The 24,015-nt window shown below is 42.8% G+C and overlaps 1 protein-coding gene across 2 annotated transcripts in view; it reads right to left on the bottom strand.

Annotated features, from left to right (window-relative positions):
- COPS2 (COP9 signalosome subunit 2) overlaps window positions 1–22,771 on the bottom strand; it is a 441,002-nt gene extending 418,231 nt beyond the window's left edge. For both annotated transcript variants that reach the window (XM_078684793.1, XM_078684794.1), the window contains exon 1: window positions 22,541–22,771. In XM_078684793.1, the coding sequence (XP_078540919.1) occupies window positions 22,541–22,594 (54 nt within the window). In that variant the 5' untranslated portion in view covers window positions 22,595–22,771. The remainder of the gene's footprint in view (window positions 1–22,540) is intronic.
- Between the last annotated feature and the right edge of the window lie 1,244 nt (window positions 22,772–24,015).

Raw genomic sequence — 24,015 nt, 5'->3', positions numbered from 1 at the left:
AATTGAGGCCGTTAAGGGCAAGTCCCAACCCCTAATACAGATAGCCAGGAAAGAACACAAGAGAACACTGGGGCTAGCAAAAAAGGAGTGGGAAGAGGCCTATTGGTCTACCCTTAAAGAAGCTAGCTCTAAGAAAGACTCTAAATGGTTTTGGGATACTATAAGAGCTCGTAATAGGCCAGATAGTGACCTGATAACTTGTAACATCCCAAGTCAGGCGTGGGTCAAACACTTCTCAAAGCTATATACCCGTCAAGACGATCATCTCACTCCTACTGCTCTTTGTGATCCTGATGGAGGGCTGGTGGCTCCACCATTGTTCACCCCAATTTGGGACATTCAGCCTAATGACTTTGATTTTACAACTAAGGAAGTGGACTACGCAATAAGCACTATTATTCCCCAAAAAGCGGCTGGTCCGGACGGTATCCCTGGCGACCTCTTGAAATCTGATATTATGAAGTGGGGGAAACTGATCCACTCCCTACTCGTTGCTATCTGTAGGGGCGCCCCTATCCCCTCCTCATGGAAAGGGGCTGAGGTGGTCCCTATTTATAAAGAAGGCCCCAGAGATGACCCATCTAATTATAGGCCCATCAGCCTGTTAGATATTAGTCAAAAAGTAGTCAGCAAGGTTCTGCTGGTCAGAATTTCAAACTGGATAGAAGAAAATAAAATCCTTTCTGACTATCAGGCGGGCTTTAGAGCGGGTACCGGGACAGTTGAACAAGCCTTTAGACTCATGATGGTGTATTGGAAAGTTGTGGTCATAGGCAAGGGCAGTCTTTATCTCGCGTTCATCGATTTAAAGACTGCCTTTGACCTTGTACCCAGGGAGACCCTTTGGACCGTACTGGCTGATATGGTGTTGCCCCACTACTTGCTATCCCTACTTGTTAGGTTGCATCAAGATAATTTTGCTCAGGTTAGGTGGGGCCCTGGGGGGGAAAAACCAAATAGTATCCCGGTTGAGAGAGGTGTCCGCCAGGGATGTGTGTTAGCTCCCACCCTTTTTTCCCTTTACATCAATGGGGTGGTCGAGCATCTTCGGAAACATCCCTCAGATGAACCATCCCTGGCTGGCCAACGTATACCAACCCTCCTCTTCGCGGACGATACGCTTTTAATCTCTAAAACCCCCATAGGACTCCAAAGGCTCCTAGACAACTTCCAATCCTTTTGCACCAAACGAGGCCTGGTAATCAACACAAGCAAAACTAAATACCTTGTGCTGAACCCTCCCAAAAAACAAGCCCGCCCTCCTACCCTGAACGCTGAACTTTTGGAGAGGGTAGAAGTCTTCGACTATCTTGGGATACGCCTCTCTCACAAAATGGAATGGACCCCACACTTGGACAAAATGCTGTTATCTCATAAAAGGATCACAGGAGCTCTTCTGAAAGAACAACGCTCCTGTATAATAAGACCAATAGCTACAGTCCTTGAGATTTATTCGGCCAAAGGGGTCAGTTCAGCTCTCTATGGGGCCGAACTTTGGGGGTCATCCATTACTGACGCTTTGCCAGGATCAGAGAGGAAATTTTGTAGAGCGATTATGTCTCTCCCGCAGGGCACTCCCACAGTTCCGCTAATGTTGGATCTAGGCTGCCGCCCAATTGATGACCTCGCAAAATTTCGTCCACTATTGATATGGGCACGCCTGTGGCGTGTGGAGGAACTCAGCAGATATGCGCAAGGCCTAGCAGAAATTATGTCACTACCAGGGTGGCATAAAATTAAATGGTTGAGGGATATGAAGATGCTGCTAGCAAATTTGGGCTTGAATGAAGCATGGGCAAATAGAACCTCACCCCCGAAGTTAGCTCTTAAGAAACTCTATTGGGACTGGATCCTTTCTCAGAGGAACATAAGCACCACCACGGGCAAACTCACGGAGGACTTCCTGAAGTTTAAAGATCAACCTAAACGGGAAGTGTACCTCGACATCATTGAAAAACCTTTTGACAGGGCTTTGTATTTTAGATTTAGAATAGGAACGCTTCCCCTCTACTCTTTTACTTCACGTTGGAAATCTCGTGTACAAATTACAGAGCTTTGCCCTGCATGCCTAGACAAACCAGAGTCATTGGCACATCTTATGTTCGAGTGCAGCGAGTATACAATACCCAGGAGGGATTGGCTCAAAAACTTATGTCGGCAGCTGGGTACTAGGAGCCACGCGGCTGCAATCAGGATACTAATGTCGGACAGCCGTGCAACCTACGTTTGTGCCATAGCCAAATTTTTATTATGGGCTTGGTCCATTCGAGCTAAAAGGCTAAAATTGACTGTTTAATTTCATTTTTAATCCACTGCTCGAAGAACTGTCTTATGAACTGCCTTGCAAATTGGAAAAACTAAAAACTAAATGAACTAAAAGGCTAATATTGTTTGTTTAAATTTTCTTTTATATTGATTACCTAATGTACTGCTTTGACAATTCTTTAAATAGGTTGCATTTTTATTGAACGTTTACGTTTGCTTTTAATTGTTGCACTGTGATTTCTGTGTTGCTTTTATGATAATTTTTTATCGAAATAAAGCCTTTTGACTTGACTTCGGGAGCCCCGCCATCGACCCCGGCTCCGAAGAAAATACAAAAGCCTTCCGGTAGCTCGGGACAGAGCAAACTGTATGTGCAGATACCACCAGCTTCCTTGGCACCGAATCCAAAATAAGTCCCGGTTCCGAAAACAGCTCCGAAACCGTCAACTTCGATAGACAGACCGGCTCCGTACATAATAAAGCCTGTTTGACGCTTCCAAGCCCACAAAATCAGTTCCGGCTTCAAAGCCAAGGTCTTCGGAGCCAAAAACCGACGGCAAAGGACTCTGCCACAACGCCTAAGGCTAAAGACAAAGAAAAGAGACAACCACGCTCGGAACCGAAAAAAAATCGGCACCGAAAGCAGTTCCTCAAGAAGAGGAGCTTTTTCACCCCAATACTACACAAAAAAAAAAGCTCTATATTGACGCAAAAGCAGGACATGTCTCTACTGACAGGAAGAGGAAGTTAAATACAGCACCTCCAGTGCTTGTAAACAAGAAGGACTGTGCAACATCACCTATGCACCCTTCTTCTCCTATACCTCCCTCTATTCCACCTCCTCTTCCTTCACCTCCTCAAAATTCTCCTACTCATTTTTCACCACAACATACACCTCCTCATAACACTGATGAGGACATTATGGGGGGAGGAGACGACCCAAATGACCCTTTTACCTACCCAACAGATCCACCTGAGTGGGAGTACCCAATCCCACCAGATGTCACAACAGATGTACCAGGCATCCCTGATCGATACACATGCCCATACAAACCATCACCTCCAGAAGATAATATTGGGTTTGGACACTTAATCAATAGAGCTGCCATCCTTCATGGGGTCACAATGCACTCAGATGAGGCAGAGGAAGATTTCCTACTAGACACTTTTGAGCAATCCCAAAAGTCAGTTCAGATATTACCTATGATCAAAGGGGTTATTAAGCATGCACCAGAAGTGTTTAAAGATCCTGTACATCCTAGGATTATAAACCCCAAGATAGAAAAGAAATATAGGCCTGCTCCTGCAGATCCTGCCTACATTAAAGGACAACTGCCTTTAGATTCTCTTGTTGTTTCAAATGCACGGAAAAGAGCAAACTCCCAAACATCAGGTGAAGCGCCACCTCCTGATAAAGAGTCCAAGATGATAGATGCTTCAGGTAAAAGGATAGCTGCCCAAGCAAGTAACACATGGCGCATAGCTAATACACAAGCCCTCCTCGCAAGATACGACAGGGCTCATTAAGATCAGCTAGAAACACTCTTACAACATCTACCTGACCAATATAAGGCACAGGCTAATGACCTTATCCAAGAAGGAAAGTTAATTTCTAATGCTTCTATCAAGTGCGCACTTGATGCAGCAGACACTGCTTCTAGGGCAATAAACACTAGTGTCCTCATTAGACGCCATGCATGGCTACGCATCTCGGGATTTAAGCAAAAGGTGCAAACCACCATATTAAATCAGCCATTTAACCAACAGCAGCTTTTTGGCCCAGCTGTAGACACCGCACTTGAAAAAATTAAAAAGGACATTGATATTGCCAAATAAATGGGAGCTTTGCAGTCACCACAAAGAGGCTCCTTTTCGTTGCTCCTTCTGTAGAGGAGGCTCCGAACAAGTTGGAACAGACAATTCAGCTTCCTTTAAAAGCAATACACAAACATCCTCCAATAGGAGATATTTAAAGGAGGCTACAGAGGCAATAACAAGGTCAGAGGTCAAGGCAATAACAACAATCGAACCTCTCCCACCACAAAACAGTGACTACCTTCCGCTCCCACAACAGCATTCTACTCCTGTAGGGGGGAGACTAACACAGTTCCTACCTGTCTGGAATTCCATCACCACAGATAAGTGGGTAAGCCAGATTAACCAGTATGGCTACTGCCTAGAACTGACAGCTACCCCTCCACATATACCACCCAGACAGCGTCCAATGTCTACAGAACATCTTACGCTGCTCAAACAAGAGGTTCTATCATTGCTTCAAAAGGACGCATTCGAAATAGTCCCATTCCAACATCAAGGAACAGGGGTTTACTCGCTGTACTTCCTAATACCCAATAAGGACGGGACACTAAGACCAATTCTAGACCTCATGCCCCTCAATCTGTATATACACTCAGATCATTTTCATATGATCACTTTACAACAAGTGCCCCCATTGTAGCAACAAGGCGATTCCCTTACTACACTAGATCTCAAGGACGCCTACTTCCACATTCCCAAACACCCTTCTCACAGGAAGTATCTAAGGTTTGTACTAGAAGGACAACACTATCAGTTCAAAGTCCTTAAATTCGGAGTCACAACTACATCAAGAGTGTTTACAAAGTGGCGAGCAGTAGTAGCAGCACATCTCAGGAGGCAACACATTCATGTCTTCCCATACCTTGACGATTGGCTCATAAAAGCCAAGTCATTCAACCAGTGTGTCCAACACACGTCTCAGACAATTCAAACATTGCACAACTTGGTGTTTACAACCAACTACACCAAGTCGCATCTCCAGCCCTCTCATGTACATCAATACCTAGGGGCTACAATAGACACGTCTACAGCTCTAGCTTATCCCAGTCCAGCCAGGATACAGAGCATTCAAGCCTTAATCACAAGGTTTCAAGACAAACACTCTCTCCCAGCCAGAGTGTTCATACAACTAATAGGCATGATGGCATCTTGCATTTTTATTGTACCATATGCAAGACTGCAAATGCGCCCATTGCAGGAATGTCTAGCACATCAATAGATCCAAGCTCAAGGACAACTTACAGATCTGGTGTTGGTGGACAGCCGCACACATCGCTCTCTGCAGTGGTGGAACACCAAAAACTTGTCCAGAGAGCGGCAGTTCCTCGACCCTGTACCACAGAGAGTACTTACAACAGACGCATCCTTGACAGGATGGGGAGCCCATCTCCTACACCATACAACTCAGGGAAGATGGACCACTCAACAAAAGTGCTCCACATCAATCACCTAGAGCTGCTAGCAATATTCCTAGCACGAAAGTCCTTTCAGGTACATGTACAGAACAAAGCTGTCTTGAACCGAATGGACAACATGACAGCCATGTGCTACATTCAAAAACAAGGAGACACACATTCTCTGCAACTCTCCCAGCTAGCACAGAACATGTGGAGATGGGCCATTCCACAAAACATATATACGCTAGCAGAACACCTTCCAGGGGTTCACAATCAGATTGCAGAACTGTTAAGTCAGCAGACACAACAGATTCTTGAATGGGAACTACATCCCCAAGTTCTTCTACCATTCTTTCACAAGTGGGGTCACCCAGACATAGATCGGTTCGCCAAACACGAAAACGCGAAATGCCCAACCTTCGCTGCCAGGTTTCCACACCCGCTGTCCAAGGGCAATGCGATATGGATGAACTGGTCAGGCAGATTTGCGTACGCTTCTCCGCCACTCCCACTAATACCACAAGTAGTGCGCAAGTTAAGACAGCAGTCTCTCAAAATGATCTTAGTAGCTCCAACTTGGGCACGCCAACCGTGATTCACAACGCTGCAAGAACTCTTTCTAGTTCAACACCAAAGACTGTGTCTAACACCATCCATGCTAACGCCGAACCATGGAGACATCAGACATCCACATCCAAGTCAACTGAATCTGGCGATCTGGCTCCTGAAGTCTTAGAGTTTGGTTACCTTAAGCTGCCACAAGACTGTATGAATATCATTAAAGAAGCCAGAAGACCGACTAGTAGAGCTTGCTATGCAGCAAAATGGAAAAAAATTGCCATTTACTGCACCAATAATGAAATTGATCCCCTGGATGCTTCCATCCAGAATATAATCTGCTACTTATTACACTTACAAAGATGTAAGCTAGCATATCCATCTATACGGCTACACATTGCAGCCATTGCTGCGTACCTACAAAATAGACATCTCTCATTATTTAGAGTACCTGCAATTAAAGCATTTATGGAAGGATTAAAAAGAATAATTTCTCCTAGGTTACCACCCTCACCAGTGTGGAACCTAAACATTGTTCTTACAAGGCTCATGGGACCTCCTTTTGAACCTTTACACAAATGTGAACTGTAATTCCTCACATGGAAAACAGCTTTCCTTATTGCCATTACCTCTCTTACGAGAGCGAGTGAGATTCAAGCTTTCACTATAGAAGAACCATTTTTACAATTACACCGTAACAAAGTGGTCCTAAGAACAAATCCCAAATTCCTTCCTAAAGTCATTACTCCATTTCATCTAAACCAGTCAGTAGAGTTGCCAGTGTTTTTTCAAAACCCTGACTCAGTAGCAGAAAGAGCTCTACACACCCTAGACGTTAAAAGAGCCCTTCTCTATTACATTGACAGGACTAAATCCTTTCGCAAGACAAAACAATTGTTAGTAGCTTTTTTCACCACCACATAAAGGCAACCCCATCTCTACAGCTGGGATTGCAAGGTGGATTGTAAAATGCATACAAATATGCTATCAAAAAGCAAAACGTACATTAACAATTCCTCCTAGAGCGCACTCCACACGCAAACTAGGAGCCTCTATGGCTTTCTTAGGGAACATTCCCCTAGAAGACATCTGCAAGGCAACAACATGGTCTACAACATATACCTTCACTAAACACTATTGTGTTGATGTGCAAGCCAAGCAGCAAGCTGCAGTAGACCAAGCTGTCCTCAAAACTCTTTCAAACTACTGCAACAGATACAGGTGACCACCGCTAATGGAGGCAATGCTGTATAATCGGTGGTCAGTGTGAGATCTGCAGCTCATATGCCTCGAACGGAAAATGCTACTTACCAGTATGCATCTGTTCTTGGCATGTAGCGCTGCAGAGTCTCACACGCCCACCCGCCTCCCTGGGACCTGTATCTGTTCCAGTTCTATCTTACTTAGATATACACGCATGGACATCCTTTTTTACTTCTACTAACTCCATCATTTCGCAACATGGCGAAAAACAATCTAAAGATGGAGTTGATACCCATGCGCACTATCGTCCAAGAGAGGAGTCACCTATCTTGTGACTACAAAGACTTCTTCCAAGACGACAACAACATGCAATCATCTGAGCCCAACACCAGGTGGCGATCTAATGCTCAGTGTGAGACTCTGCAGCTCTACATGCCAAGAACGGATGAATACAGGTAAGTAGCATTTTCCTTTCCTGCTTTCCAGAAAGCTGAACTATCTTTTGATAATGAGGCCTCATGCAGGTATGGCCATGCTTCGTTTTTCAGGGATGCTTTTCGTTCTTTTAGTGCACGCCTATAAGCCCCTCTAGCCTCTCTGATATTGCTTGGGTTTCTTGGGGTCTTATGTAATTCAAGCTTTAGGTTGGCATATGCTTGTGTGCACTGAGTCGAACCACCCTTGTCGTTTCCATTTATTGTGACTCTGTAACAACCAGGGCCTCCTTCATGGCTCCCGAGATTTCTTGAAATTAGGATAAAACATGATATGGGGAAGCTATCTCACTCAGACATACAACAAAGGCTGGTTTGCATATAGTTATCACTTGTATTGTAATGTCTAAGGGTTCGACCAGCGCAGAGAGTAACCATTTGTCCAATTAATTGTTAGTTTTTGTGAGGCCTGGACTGTTTTATTCCATCTTCCAAATAACCTTTTTGACAGTATGATAGAAACGCTCAGCGGAAAGTGGTCACTCAATGAGTTATTATGTATGGTAAAAGAGTGAAATCAACTTGCGTGACTATTTGACACGAATATCTAGTCTATAGTGGTAAACAATCCTCTACCATTAAAAGTGTAGCTCTTCGGAACGGGCGTAACACATACCTCGTTTGCAAACCCCAAGTCAAGACAGCTGGGGTATGGAAGGTTTTAAATCCATTAATGTGGGTTATATCCTTTACCCAAGTTTTCTAAATACACATTATATCAAAATTTAACATGAAATCACACCATATAGGGTTGGTCATTTTAGAACGTATACATAAAATGTTCCAGAAAACTAGGTTACAGTTAATGCTGTTTATGTTACCTGAGGGTTTTGATACTGCAAGATTGTTTTGATAAGTTTCAGGGTTATATATTGATCTCGGTTTTGAACTTGTGGGTGTAATGAGTTCAAAGGACACGTTTTTGTTACTGACACCCAGCGACTCTTCTCTCCTCTCAGCAATAAACGATGATAAGGGGTAGCTATTCATTTGGTTTTGCGTATAATCAACAATGGTTTTATTTTCGTGTCGTTTATCAGTACTATAGTTACTGGGGTCATGATTATGGGTAGGGTAAGTATCATTAGGATGAGGTGTTCAATTTATATCGTCTAGGGTGTTGAATGTATCAAAACTATTACTAAGGGACTCCATATTTATGCTGCAGGTTACCTCGTTGGCCCACCTCCACTGGTTTATTCCAAAAAACCTTTGGTGGTTGATAAAAATACCCAAGTGGTAAGATATTAATTTCCTGGGCCATAATGGACTGGTTGCCCGCCCTGTCAAGGATGGACTGTACCAAGTTCGGGGACCTGAAGGTTAAAACCACAAAGTCACCTGCTAGAAGCTTGTTTGTTTTGCCCACCCATCCTATTCTTCTATTCTTCTAACCATTTTAAACTCTTTAAACTCTGTAAAGAGAATATTGATTAAACCTGATCTGACACTCAGTAGGTGAAGTGACTTATTGCTCAGTGTTTACCAATATTAAGGGTCATGAAAAGGTAAAGTAGGAACATTAGCCAACACAATCATAAAGGGTGTTGCTTCCGACGGGAGATGAAGGGTCTGATTTGAATTTGTAGAGCGTATTAGGTTAGACCTTTGAGAGTTCTCAGTGTTCGTGTCGCACCTTGCTTCTCCCAGTTTAGGTATCCTTCTGTGTGAGATTAGCCCAGCACCATGTGACTCTGAGCAATAGCTTGCTTAATCTTCCCGACGGCCCCCAGCGCCTAGAGACCCTAACGGGTGATTGTGCGCTTTACAAATGTGGATATTATTATTATTATTATTATTATTATTATTATTATAGGTGTTAGCAACCTGTGCACATGTAGTGCCCGGGCCAGTCGAGTCACATAAGTGCTCTGTATTTTCTGAGGATAAAGATGCTACAACTTGTTGGAGGGGTCGAGCTAGGGCTGACACTTCTGCAGTACTGCCGTGAGTGACTGCGTGGGGTACTGGTCCACTCTCAGGTTTAGTTACAGGTGTACTTACCGCATTTCCCAGCACCCTGTCTGATAAAAGATTAGGTTCTCTACCAGGATTTGTAACCAGCCCCTACAATTTAGTGAGTCTCTCCTCAATTTGTAATAATTTCTGTGACAGTCGATCAATTAAAACCGACACTATGGTCTCAAGCCGCTTCCAGAAGTCCTTCTCCGTTGATTTTAGGGGTAATATGCCGGGCTGATTTGTGTTCAGTTGAGCAGACCCCCTGTTCACGGATTCTCTCATCTGTTATAGATTCACTTCTTGTTACCTTTGTTTTTTGTTTCTGAGGCCCCAGACCCTTTCTTTTCTTAGAAGGTGGCTCACTATTACTATCACTCCTTGCTTTGGACTTCTGCCCCCTAGTGGTTATATTTATTCTATTTGCTACCTCAAGGGATGTACAACTGTCAACATCTGAGCCTGAATGTTGTAATTGTCTGGCTTGAATTGCAGGATCTTGTAAACTATTTTGTGTGGGATGTCCAATGACTGGACGATTTCTGAATTACCTGAGGTCCTAGCGAAAGCCGACTTTCTGTCAACTCGATCTCATGTACGAGAGCTGATTCCGCCCTTAAAAGAAAAGCGTCAAGTGTCCCCACAACTCCCGGGGCCCGCTGATCAATGGCAGTCTTGTGCTTGCTCATTTTGGCACCCCTTGTAGTAATGAAGGATAAACAAGATTTAAATACCTGGGTCGGAAGGTGCACGCAAAGTCCAGAGTCCGGATGGGGTGGCCAAAAGTGATTTTTCTGCCAGAGGACAATCACAAGAGCCACACTCGACCATGGATGTGCCTTATTAATTTCAGGTGGAGCACAAAATCCATTAGCATATATGCACAGCTTTTACAATCATGAGGTGGTGGATCAAATAAGAAAAAGGCAGCTATAAAGGCTGCATTTATAGCCGATAATAGATTACAATTTGCAAAAGAAAATGTAAACGTGCTATGGTGAGCAGCTCAAGGTAGCACCCATGTAGCCATCCACAGTGAGCAACACCATCCTGGTGAAAAGTCGAGGTTGTATATGCCTGTTGCATATAGTACCCAAAATAAACAGTGAAAAATACTTCCTTCTTCGACTCTACGATCTTCCTCACATGTGGAACAGGAGTTAAACATTTAAAAATATTTACAAGCATTATTATTAGAATGCTGAACAGTCATTGAAAGTTTTATAGGATGGTGCATGGGTTCATTTCATACCAACTGTTTTGTGTTTGAAAGATCAAAATAATTTCTGTGCAGTACAGTTTGTGTTTAATGCAGCAGGGAAGAATACGGTCCAATGTTTTGGACCTCTTCTGCTGAACTGCAGTTACATATAGGAACGTGGATCTAGGAATGATGAAGTTGCTTTACAATCAATCAATCATTTGTAAAGTGCACTACATACCCGCGAGGGTCTCAAGGCAGGGGCGGGCGCTACTGATCGATCGATCAATAAGATCATTAACCAGAGACCATGTTTCTTATTTCCAAGACTGAACAACTTGCAATGCATTGCACTAGCGGTCAAATAAATATTTATTTTTCCTTTTATTTACGTTTTATTATTAGTGCAGCAACAAACCCAGAGGTATCAGCACACTGTACATTTAACAAACATTCAATAATGACCAATTAACAGCACATTTGCTTCATAAAGATATGGTCCTGACCTGGCCATCTCTATATTCTTGACAACCAAGTGATGACAAGCATTTGCAATGCAATAGGTCTTGCTTTTATGAGAAGTTGAGCTATTGCTTTGTAAATGACAATAGCTTAAATTCTCGCAAACTTGAGACCTATTATATTGCAAATATTTTGTTTTTTACAAGCGCCACATGCCGCGCTTTCACTTTAATAGAGGCCATACACCCTTCTTTTGACGAGCCGTGTCTAAAGAAAGGTCTGCTGCCTCTATTAAAGTGAAACCGCGGTATGGGGCGCTTTTATGAAAAAAAGCTTTTTTTAACTTGACAAACAGATGCTGTTTTGTTTTGTAAAAAGCATCCCATGCCGCAGTTTCACTTTAATAGCGCCCGTGGACCTCTATTTAGACACAGCTCATCTAAAGAAGGGGGCATGGGCCGCTATAAACATGAAAGCATGGCATGGGGCGCTTGTAAACAACAACAAAAAAAGTAAATACATAGTAAATAAAACATGCGGCCGCGTTCTGTGGTGCAAATAAAGCAAATGCGTGGCCATGCTATTAAAAGAATTAATAAAGGTTAGGAGAGAGCGTGTCTTGCCTGCAACAGCAGGCAGGTGAAAACAATTTAACGAAATAGTGCTCGGAGGCTGCAATTAAAGCCTACCGAGTACCAGCAAACGTAAAAGGGTCAGTCCTTATGGAGGTTACAAGATGAGACAAGGCGGTACTAAGGAGGGACTACTAAGCCTTTTGACCAATGAAAAGCCACAGTTTCCAAAGGACAATGACGCAAGCTAATGAAAAATATGGGTGGAGTGTGTGCGGAGCTTCAAGTCCATACCTGAATACAGCATGCCTCACAGAGCCGCGAATGCGCTGCCCAGGCCAGACCTAAAAAGTAACATCATTAGGAGAAGCAGGGAGGCCGGTGAATGCAGTGAAGAGAAAGATCAAAAGGGTTAGTTTACCCGAATGTGGCAAGACATCCCTTTTGGCAGAATGTCGCAAGAGAGACTGCATCTGAACATGAGCTCATTCAAAGAGGAAGAATGTGAACTTTCTTTATTCAAAGAAAAAATAATTGGATTCAATTCTGAGGGCTGGAGGAGCACAATCCACAGCTGGTGACTTTGCTTGCTCAGTTGATTGATTGAAGTGACTGCAGACTTTATCTTGTAATATTAGATTGATGGTGGTAGAACACAGCGATACAAAAGGGGATGATGGACGGAGCGTTTGAGCAAATCAAACACTTACCCCCAGTCAACTGATCTGGGTTTAATCCATCACCATTCTTTAGCTCACTCCGCCACCCCAGTTCAGATATGGCCATATGCAAATCAGTCTGACCCTGTGCCTCATGGGAACAGTCCAGACCGAACTGCCAAGCCATGTCTTCCCTGGACCAGAAACAAGCATCCTGGGACCGGTTTCGGATTCATAATCCTCATCAGCCAGGCTATCTTGAATCCAGTGGCAGAGTGAGCAAGGGACTCACGTCTGAGCATACCCTGCCAACTTAGGGCGAACAAAGCGATACAAAAGGGGATGATGGACGGAGCGTTTGAGCAAATCAAACACTCACCCCCAGTCAACTGATCTGGGTTTAATCCATCACCATTCTTTAGCTCACTCCGCCACCCCAGTTCAGACATGGCCATATGCAAATCAGTCTGACCCTGTGCCTCATGGGAACAGTCCAGCCCGAACTGCCAAGCCATGTCTTCCCTGGACCGGAAACAAGCATCCTGGGACCGGTTTCGGATTTGCCTGTGGTAGAACACAGGCAAAGAAAGGTAAGAAAGACAGGTTAGGACATTGATTCTTGGAGCTACTAAAAAAAATCTCTGCAAGTTGGAACTGTCACCCCTTTTTCCTAACGTACAAGTATTTTGTGCTTCTTTTATCATTTTTATTATTACACAGAGCAATGGTAGTGAAAGCATACAAATAAGAGCTGGTCATCTGTTCATGAGCAGTAAAAATGCAGATAGCTAGCGTACCATACACTGGAAAGTAACATGGCTGGTTCCATTTGTGCAGTTGTAGGGTTTAGCTCTATGAAATGCAGTTCCATTAATGTCAGGTACTGTAGGCATTTCATGAAAAAGTTTGTAGCCTAGCCTGGTGAACAAGAGACCCAAGCACTTGCCAAGTACTGTTGAAATGCATTGTAAAAGAGAATACACCAACATTGAACTTTCTAGCTACTATCACTTTTCCCTTTCACTTCTATTAGCCAGGCTTTTTAAGGGTGCTGATCCTGGGCTGCAATGCAAAGGGGCATTCCTTAGTGCCCTGAAATGTAGGCATTTACTGATGAGAACAAGAGTCTAGTGTCGCTGGGGCTAGAAGTGGATTTTAAAACTTGCATGCCTTCTTACCCAGTAGGTACCAAAATGCATACTCTTGGGTTCAGGGTGTACAATACCTTATTCACTATTACTACACAACTACTGACAAGACAATGAAATATTACATAAAAGGTCAAGCGTATTGCATCTGTGAATGTTTTGTTCATGCTTAGGCTTTGAAAACAACCTTTCAAGTGAAGTTATACCATTTGTTTACTTGTCACGTCTCATTCTCCCTTTGGAAGTACTGAAATAAAGGGTCTTCACCATCCCAACTAGCAATGCATAAGTATAAACTCAGAACAAACTGGTCCAGGTACAATTTCAATTTCAACTGTTTTCACGTGCCGGTTGGAGTCTTTGGGTTCGCTATGTTGTGTTTCATTAAACCTTTTATCCATTGTTCTAGGTAGAGTTTACATGCCCTTGACTATTTCCCTGCACCAACACATATTTCAATGGTGTATGTCCTCTATGTAGATATGGCTAGCCTGGTGTACCGAAACATGTCAAGCTGACAACACTGAACTGAAAACTACGTGATGTAGGAGGTAAACATTGAAAAATAACAGCTGCATTAGACCTAGTTGACGAACTAAGATCCAACGTAGTCAGGATTAGATCAAGTAACACCACTGCACATTGACATTGGCACATTCTTTTTTTGTTTTTAAGAGGGATTGCAAGGATCTGTTTTAGAACTTTTAATAGCCATGTTTATCTTTGCTCTATCCTTAAAAGGGAAATTCTTCTGAACAGTTTTAGTAACTTGATGATGCAATAACCACATCTGCCTGGCTACAAGTTGTTATTTCGAAATGAAAATATCCTTAAAACCTGAAGTTTACTTTTGATGCTGATGACCATGTTTCCCAACCTGATGTTATGGTGTAGGGACAAGAAGATACAAGGATATTATGTTTGGTATAGCGCCTTCATCTGGAACGATAAATTGCATTTTGTTTGTCATGTTGAGCCAAATAGACAGCCTAGACTAAATCCCTTGCAAAACATCCCCTAAAATTCAAAGTCCTGTATCTGAACATCAGCAGACAACTAAAAGACTAACAGCTAACGAGGACGGTGGATATAAACGTTAAAAAGCAAGAGCAACTGTACAGACGCTTGTGTTTGAACAACTTTGTGCTTGTTTAACACTCCCATGACTGCTATTCTACCAGATACTGTTAATATCCAGAAATGCTTGAAGGAGCAGTCGGACAGTTTTTGGTTTTTTCCAGTCATTTTTAACAGCCTGGGGCATATTTTGATAAGCGTAGTGATCAATGCTTGTTTCAGAAATGTCAGAATCCCTACGGTGCCAAATGAGCTATTAATAACAATCTGTGTGGGCAGGTGCCAGATGTTAGCACCATTCTTCAGTTACACTGAAAGGACATGGGTTCACAGGCACTTGTTCAGATTTAGATTACTTGTCATCAACTTTGCTTAGTGAAACCAAAAGTTGAAATGAAGAAACAGCTTTCAAAGCCTCAGCCCTGCCCAGGTAATCTACTAACAGTAGTGACATTTCGGGGACCTGCATGTTTCAATTTATCTGAGAAGTAATTCTGAATGTCGGGTGGGAGCCAATCAAGAAGTAGGTTTAAATAATTGCTTTGACAAAATACTCACAGTCGTCAATTTTTCTGAATGAGGGCATTTATATTTCCTGTTTTTTTAAGAGCAAAAACCCTAGCTTTTTACAATTTTAGAAAACTATATTTTATAAGTTTTAAGTCAGTTGAGAACAATTTATTTAGATTTACTTTATTCGAAATGTCTTTATATGTTCTTCATTGCGCATTTTCGTCCCCACAACACACAATACATTAGTTTAAGCAGTATTAACAGGTCACAGTCCATGTAAGCTTCCATCTGGTATGTTCTGAGGCTCACCGAGTCTTTTGGGCAGATTACCTTGAAATTAATTGCTGCATAATCCGACCAATCTACTGACAATGGCACTCCTCCATATCAGTATTAGAAAATAATATCCTTTCTCAAAACTGACATTCCTCCAGAGTGGCTGTAAATAATTGGCTACGAGTCCATTCCAGCAAAGTGTCCCATAGACTACCCGCCACTGCATCGTATTCCGCAATCCATACTGAAAGTCCACAAACACCACAATTTTGGAGCTTAGCAATAAGTGGCAGCATAGAGGCAAGCAGGTTGGTGCCAAAGGTCTGTGTCTTTTATGTGAGTGGCACCAATACAACCACAAAGATACTAACTGAATGCCTTAATGAAAATCCTATGGCTAAATTCTAATAAAAACTTATAAATAGGAATGCTACACACACGATCTGTCTTTTTCGATTCATGTGTTAGAAACACCCCCACTCATTTTCCCCATCTGCCCTTGAAATACAGTAGCCTTCCGAGACAACCATTGCTAGAGGAGTGGGACCAGAGACATATTTCAACCATGTTTCCATAATCGTAAACACAACCAATCTAAGATAAGACTTCACAGTTGTCAGATCTGTGCACGTTTAGAGCTCAGCATTACTCAAAGTGCACTTTAGAGCACAGCTTATTGTCAGCTTCTTATTAAATGGTTTCTTGATAGGAAACATAATCTCCTTTCCACCTCTTAAAGGGCACTGGCATGAATTTGGTAATCAAAATAACAGATACAACCCTAAAAGCTTGAAATGCGTGATACTAGGCTTTCAAAGTTCGGCAACCTTTTAGTTCTCATTACCTAATAAGGCACCATCACCTGAGAGTGGTGCCAAAGCAGGCGCCAGAATCCACTATAAACAGCACTTCCAGTTGGCGTAGCAGGCACCTAAAATAACATACTAAATTACGTAGAACAGACAAATTAGTTTCCAGATGGACAACAAACCGAATACTAATACTAACACCGCCCTGTGCATGGAACACATCCTCCACTGGATGGAGGAAATCTCCCTCTGAATAAACAGAATCTAGATGGAGGTCATTGTAATGGGAGAAAGCGATCAGCATAGATGCAATTTTAGGTTATAGTCGCTCATGAGTTTCAGAAGGAATTAAAATGTAAGAGCATGGAAAACCAGGATGATTCTTCCAGGAGGTTATTTTGAGTCTTTGAGAACAAGAAGTAGAATGATTCCAAGACACAAGCTTCCCCAAAGGAGGGACTCAACAGAGTCATTAGATCAACAAATTGGTCTTTTGGTTTATAGTTATGGAACTATCAACAGGTTTCATCTTAATCAGCTATTTTAAGGACATCTCCTTAAATTATGAGGAGGACTTTTTTTGGTTACCGTGCCTGTGTGGATAAGACTATAGTGGTTGATAAGGCTTTAATTGTCATGATTAACATGTGTTTTGGAGGCAATTGTTTTCTCAAGTATCTTAGAAGCAGTAAGGAGGACAGTGACATATCTGTAGCCAAAAGGCAAGGCAATGGCCAAACTTAGTGTGGTTTTCTTTAGTGGGGACAGGAAAATGTCATGGTTGAGAGCTGCTGAAATTAGTCCATCTTTAAAGGACTGGGTATGTGTGGGTCTAAGAAGCCTGAATTCTAAGGTTTATATGTTGAACATATTGCAACTTGGGGAACAGTAAACAGGCCTTCACTATTTGCTTACGTTGATAATCTAGAAATCAGTGTCGGAGAAAAAGCAAATTTGTTTTCGTGCAGTCTTTTGCAATTCTAGATGGTATTTAAAATATATGTCACAGTATTTGCTATAAATTGGGCTTTTTGGTTTGTCTAATCAGTGATGGATCATTCTAAATTACTTTCTTAGATCCTATAGTCAAGTAGACCAAGTTTAGACAGGACTTTTATTCTGGACTGCCGAGAATTAAAACGAGCTGTCCCACAACTATCACCATTATCCTACTTATGGTGTTCAATAAATATATGAGGTTTCTCAGCGACTCCCACCAACACTTGAACTGCCTGCCTAACCTATATTGAGATAATAGATATATTGGGGCACATGATCTTTCCCACACATGACAAGGATTACCCAGCAACTGTTTCTCATCAAATGACAATTGGATGCAAACCAGAAACCTAAAAAGTAAACAAGCTTTCGTAGCATGCACGCACAAGCAGAATACAGATTTGATAATGTTATTCCATGTAGGCCATAACTAAAGTTCGAACCAGTTGGAAAATAAAAAGTTTTGGCATTTTTCAATTACTCTTGTTTGGAATGCATGCTTCACGCCATTACGCAAATCTAATGCATGCAAATTGGGTTAGTAAAGTGTGAAACAAATCCTCACGTGCCTTTACAATGCAATAACTTCCAATTAAGCCATACTCCCCGCATAGAACTATGAAACTCCACATCGGAATTAATGGCTCATTTAAATGCTACATGAAACAATGAATAGGTCGTTCAAAAGGAGAAAGAGGAAAAACAAAGATGAAGTACTCTGCTTCGCTGAAGTAGGACATTGATTGTTGATGCGCTCATGGTGGTGCAAATGATGTAATTCACCATAACACATCACTGCAAGCTCAAATATAGTGACACAATCAAAACTTACCACAAAGTAAGCAAAAAATCTGTGACATAGGCAGTCTGCTAGTCGTGGGACCTGTTCGAGCCTCTCAGCTGTGGGAAAGCAGCCCACCCTGAATACATACATCATAAGATGGGGTTGGGTTAGGGATCCCATGGGAAAGAATAATATTATCAGACCTACGATCCTTCAGGGAATTGAACATCCAGTGAGTTTGAGGAGGTTGCCCTAGTCCCAGCTGGTATCTGGGCTTCCCGCTATCCCTGAAGTTAGGGAGAGGTCCGAGAGCTTATTTCACATTGCTGAAGAGAACATGGTACCGTATCTTAACATAATATTCAAGAAGGTGTTTTAGTGACTCTTTGAAGACAGAGCATTATGCTTCATAATGTAGAATTATGTTGTAAACAAATATTATCACATTGAAATCAAATGGGCTTTTATGTAATGTGTCCAGCAAGGTCTTTAACCTTTTTGTGCACTCTACTAGATAATTTAGTGGCATATGGTTCTTTTTGGATGGATAGATAAGATATGGAGTTTTCTTTGTGCGAGGTAAATAAATACACAAGGTTGTAATAGTCTGTTACTCAAATCACTGTATTTATGGAAACACAACTGTTGCTGCTTGTATTGCTGTGAAACAACACAATACCAGTATCTAGCTCACAGATAAAATAAACCAAACAAGCTGAATGTACTAGTGGTGTACGTCTAAAGAGGAAGAATGTAGGCAATTATGAGCTTAGGTTAAAAAGATACACAATTGAACATAACAGAACACAACTGTCTGCAACAGATGGTTTGAATTGGCGATGCACATTGCTCACGATTTAACTTCATTTGTAATTTCTGTCGCATTTTTTTTTTAAAACAATGGGTATATTCTAGTAAAGTTTAAACAAATACCTAAGCAGAACTTCGCAATTCTTTAAGTATCCATCCACCCTCATTCTTCAAAAATAAAGTTTGCTCCTAAATAAACAGGACTTAAACGATATGAACATCAGTTAATGAGGGGAAATGCAATGAATACGGGCAAAATTAAGAGACACTGCATTATATCAAGACACAACCGACACATCATACATAATCCAGAAACTTTAAACATAACGTGTATTTGTAAAGCGCACATCACCCAGAAGGGCATCTTGGCGCTGAAAAAAATTGTTACCCAACTCAATGGTACTCATTTTATCAAACTCAGAAGGATGAAAGGTTGAGTGAACCCACCTAGATTTTAACATGTGATCATGATGTCAAACACAGGCCCCTACAGTGGATGCCTTAGTCCACTAAGCCACCGGAACCAGTAGATCGTTGGATTACCGTCTCGAAAACGTAAAATATTACAGAACGTTGACAGATTTCTCCAAATAGATGGGCAACGCAATCACGGAACAAACTAACCTTAAACATTAGAGAAAACTGTAGCTGTGGAATGCACTAATTCAATGTTACGTTAAGTCATTCTTATGTAACAGTTATCTCAAACCATTGTGATTAATCCAACCTTATGGACCAGTAATTTAAAGCCATTGTGACGGACTGTTGAAAAATCTTACCCAAGTGTTGGTCTTAACATACACGTAAAACAAAGAAAGACTGGGTAGTAAGTCACTGAACACCCTCCACGATAATCAAGATGAAAACATGTCAAGTGCGATGGCCAATGATTGCAGACTACTCGGAGCCGCTTTCAAATAATTTCTAAAGCAACCTCACAAGACTATCTCTTAGGATGAGGAGTACTCGCCCATTAGTTGTGCCATGCATCATTTTCGTCGACCTCCTCCCACCCTGGTAAGATTATACTATCAGGGTGGAGTCAAACTCATTAACCCCTTAACTGCGCCAAACGTTACGCGCTAGTGCGGGACGTTCTATTGAGCGGGCGGAGCCGCGACAGCCAATGGACGTGACCAGCACTACAAAGGTGGTGCACGCGGTTAAGAGAGAGTTCTTAATAAAACTAACTGGACAAGAAGGGATCTAGCCAATCTAAAAATGCCTTTAGGTAAACCCAGGGTAATACCTTTATTCGCGGGTACCTAAGGTACAGTTAAAACCAACAACAGGCGTAAGGAATAGAGATAGGGATCCCCTTTGGCCCTCACAAATGCCCCTGACCAGTACTGGCATGTATGTGGGCAAAAACATGCTGGCTCATTGGGATGGGTTGTATGTCGTTACTACGTATTCCTTTGCAACGCATGCCTTTTCCACGCATGCGTTACAACGGAATTCGTTTTCCCCGCATCACCTTTACCACGTCGCTCGTACGTCGTAAAGAGGAAGCGGAAGTTTATTCTAGCTTCCTCTCTAACGACGCTAGGGGGGAGACCCCCCCAACCCCCCTTTTTTAATCCTACGCTTTTTTTTTTCCCCGACCGGAATGATTATTGCGTGGTAAAGACGATCGTGGTGGCATACGCGTGGAAAAGACTTTTACGTGGTAAGTGCCCCGTAGTAAACGTTACGCGTAGTAATGCCTTCGTTGTTAATGATGTTTCCCATTGGGATGTACGAGTCACTGTATCTGTGTAACTTCCCCTGTTGTTGGTTTTAGCAGTGCCTTAGCTACCCGTGAATAAAGGTATTACCCTGAGTTTACCTACAGGTATTTTTAAATTATCTGAGTCCCTTCTTGTCCAGTTAGTTTTATTACTATCAGGGCGGACCCAACCTCTTAAGGAGGTTGGGTCCGCCCTGATAGTATCATCTTACCAGGGTGGGAAGAGGTCCCCTAAAATGAAGCATGGCACAACTAGTGGGTGAGTCTTCCTCATCCAATCTAATTGGCATTCTAGAATCGAGGTAAATTTCTCTGTGACCCTAACGGATTGTCTTCTGAGGTTGCTTTAAGAATGACTTGATAGGGGCTCCCAGTAGCCTTCTATCATTGGCCGTCGCACGTGTGATGTGTTTACCTCTCAACATACAAACGACAGGTATATGGCTGTGGCACTACTTAAGAGTAAAGGGCTGTCACTAGCAATGATCACTGTATAATTTGCACGGATCCAGAGAAGAATATTACAAAATCTAGAGCTCCTGTTAATATATATCAATCCAATCTCCGAGCAGATGACAAGGTGATAAGCTTCTGGAAATGAGCTACGTTGATAACATTTGCTCATATCGCCAATCATTTAGGAGGTAAAAAATTGGGATTTTATAAAGATTTATGTTCTGCCAACATTAATTTTCAGTTCAATGGTGTATTGTTACTGGCAGAGAGAATAGTGTCCAGAACGTCGTGGTGACATGCAGAGAGCGTCGTGGTGACATGCAGAGAGCGTCGTGGTGACATGCAGAGAGCCTGGAACCTGCTACAATACTTAAGTGCAGTACCAGCTTTTCTCTAGTGACATTCACACTACACTTACAGGGACCCCTTATGGGCAAAACGAGTGCCACTCAAGCCTTATTTTTCAAAGAAGTGCAGAACTTTGCTTAGTCGAAGTCAGGCAATTATCAGTCCTCTTTCCTGTGAAATGTGAATAGGGAAATATACCCCATGCTCGCGGAGTACTAAGCGTTGGGGACAACAGCGTTGGGGGCAACAGCCTTGCTGGGCAAGAGTCAGCCTTTACTACCCTGGCATCGCGAATAAAGCCAGCCCTTTCCCTGCGACAGACGCGTTTACCTACCTGGTAAAACACGGAGAATCACGCCTATGTTGGGCACTTGTATGCCAATTATGTATCATGATCTGCTTATAGGGGGAACTACAGGGGTTCTCTCTCAACCTTAGTTTCTAAAATGTTTCACGTCTGATCGCAACACACTGTTGGTGGTCTAAGCACATAGGCTCTTGCCTTCCAGCGGAGGCTCCACGGCACAGCCCGATGCGAATAGACAGTGAAGAGTCTCATGCCCAGAGCTGGGAAGCCATATGACAGTGTATATAGTGTCCACCTCATCCCCTTCGCCCTTCCGAATGGGATAGTCAATAACTCAGAGGCCTGCCACGGACACTCACTTGTTCTTGTCCGGATCCAAGCACTGATCTGGGAGGCACACACAGGCCAAGTAGCTCTTGAGAGAGTCAATGGGTCGGCCTTCTTCCGTCGGACACTCGGCGCTTCGCACCAAGACATGAGCGCTTTCTGTCTGAGAACTTGAAGCACCGAAGTCGCCTCTATCTCCGCTAAAGTTCTATAGACCCGGCCTGCTGTCACCGGACATGTTCTCTCCAAGGCTCGGCAGGCCTGTGTCTATGGCCTGTAAGCTTGACTCTCTCCCCCCCGGGGTCTCCACAGCCGGTTGTACCGGTCACCAAAGGAACTCCCCGCTTAGCCCCTTTCCCCTACACCTACCAGGTCATAGTCCTCCTCATCATCGCACATGAAATCATCCTCCATGTCAGACATCTTGGCCGGGGAAGGAGGGAGGGAGGGGAGGACTGGTTTCGAGCGCTCCCACAATCCTGTGCGGCAGCGCCACAACCTGAGTTATCCGGCCGGCTACCCTAGGAACCAGTAGTGTGCTGCGTCTCTCAGTTCCGAGGAAAACAGAATCTCTGTGACACAGAAGCGAAAGAGACCGCCCAGACAGAGCACTTCCCTGCAGATCAGTCGAGGAGGGAGGGCCCGCATGACGGCTCATTACCACATGACCTGTCAAATCGACGGTGTCCTCCTTTGTCATAGTAGAAACTAGAGAAATACTATACTTCACGCTCTCCAGGAATAGTTAAACCGCGGTATTCCGGCCGTCCTGGTAACCATCTGTGCAATCGTTATTTTTATATATGCGCATTTCTCACTAAAATAAGTTGTAGTAGCGGCTCGGACTGATAACGTTATTTTTGAAGCAACACTAGCGGCTCGGACTGATAACGTTATTTTTGAAGCAACACGTATCTGGTGATATTGGTGATACATTTATATATATTTTAATCCAGATTTTTATAGCGCGAACTCAACCCGAAGGTATTGGAGCGCATTACATGAGCACCGGTAACGTTACACAAAGGGCATATTACAGAGATTTGCTTTTTTTTTTTTACAGAACTGACTCTTGAGGGCGCGGGATTACCAGCACAGTTCACCATACTCACCTGGGCCCATAAACATTCACACTTTGAACCAGTAATCCAACTTTTCTTCCTGCCTATCAGAATTGTATTCACCTTTAGAACTTAGACCTGTACAACATGACTTACCAAATCCTTGTCACTTGTGCTCTAAATCCTAAATCTATGGGATCAAAGGAGTTAGAATAATAGGTAGAGAATAATATTTACCTTTACGAAAATAACAAGACTCGTGTACGTTTTAAACACTTTATCTATGCAATATTTTGTGAGTTAGGTGCCATAACAATGAGATTAGGGATTTTGCAAGTAATGAAAATAACTATTAAAGCATAAATCTTGCAGGACATTAAGAAAATACCTTTAGACATTGGTACCTGGGACGGGTGAAAAAGGGAAAACGGTACAAGGACTTAGCACACAGATTATATTTACCTAGAATGGTGTGAGGACCAACCCTGGCCACGAGCTAGGACAAGAAAAAAGGGTCCCGACTAATCAGGTGTCAACAGAACAGGTGCAGGTCAGGACAGGCAACCTCCGCTAAGTGCAACACCAGCGTTACACCCCTCTATACGGTTACTCTCGGACCCCGACTGAGTAGATCAATTCTTCTCCCTCAGCAAACTCCCGATTCTTCTGTCAAAGTGCTCGACTAGCAATCTGCTCTCGATTCTCCTTTAGCATACATTGGGTCAGTGACAGGTCTGTGACAAGTCGGACAAACTAACTAAGTCTACCTTAGTTATGCCATTT

This window comes from Lissotriton helveticus, chromosome 3_2 (assembly GCF_964261635.1).
Source record: "Lissotriton helveticus chromosome 3_2, aLisHel1.1, whole genome shotgun sequence".
Classification (NCBI taxonomy): domain Eukaryota; kingdom Metazoa; phylum Chordata; class Amphibia; order Caudata; family Salamandridae; genus Lissotriton; species Lissotriton helveticus.
This window is presented reverse-complemented; position numbering and strand designations above follow the sequence as displayed.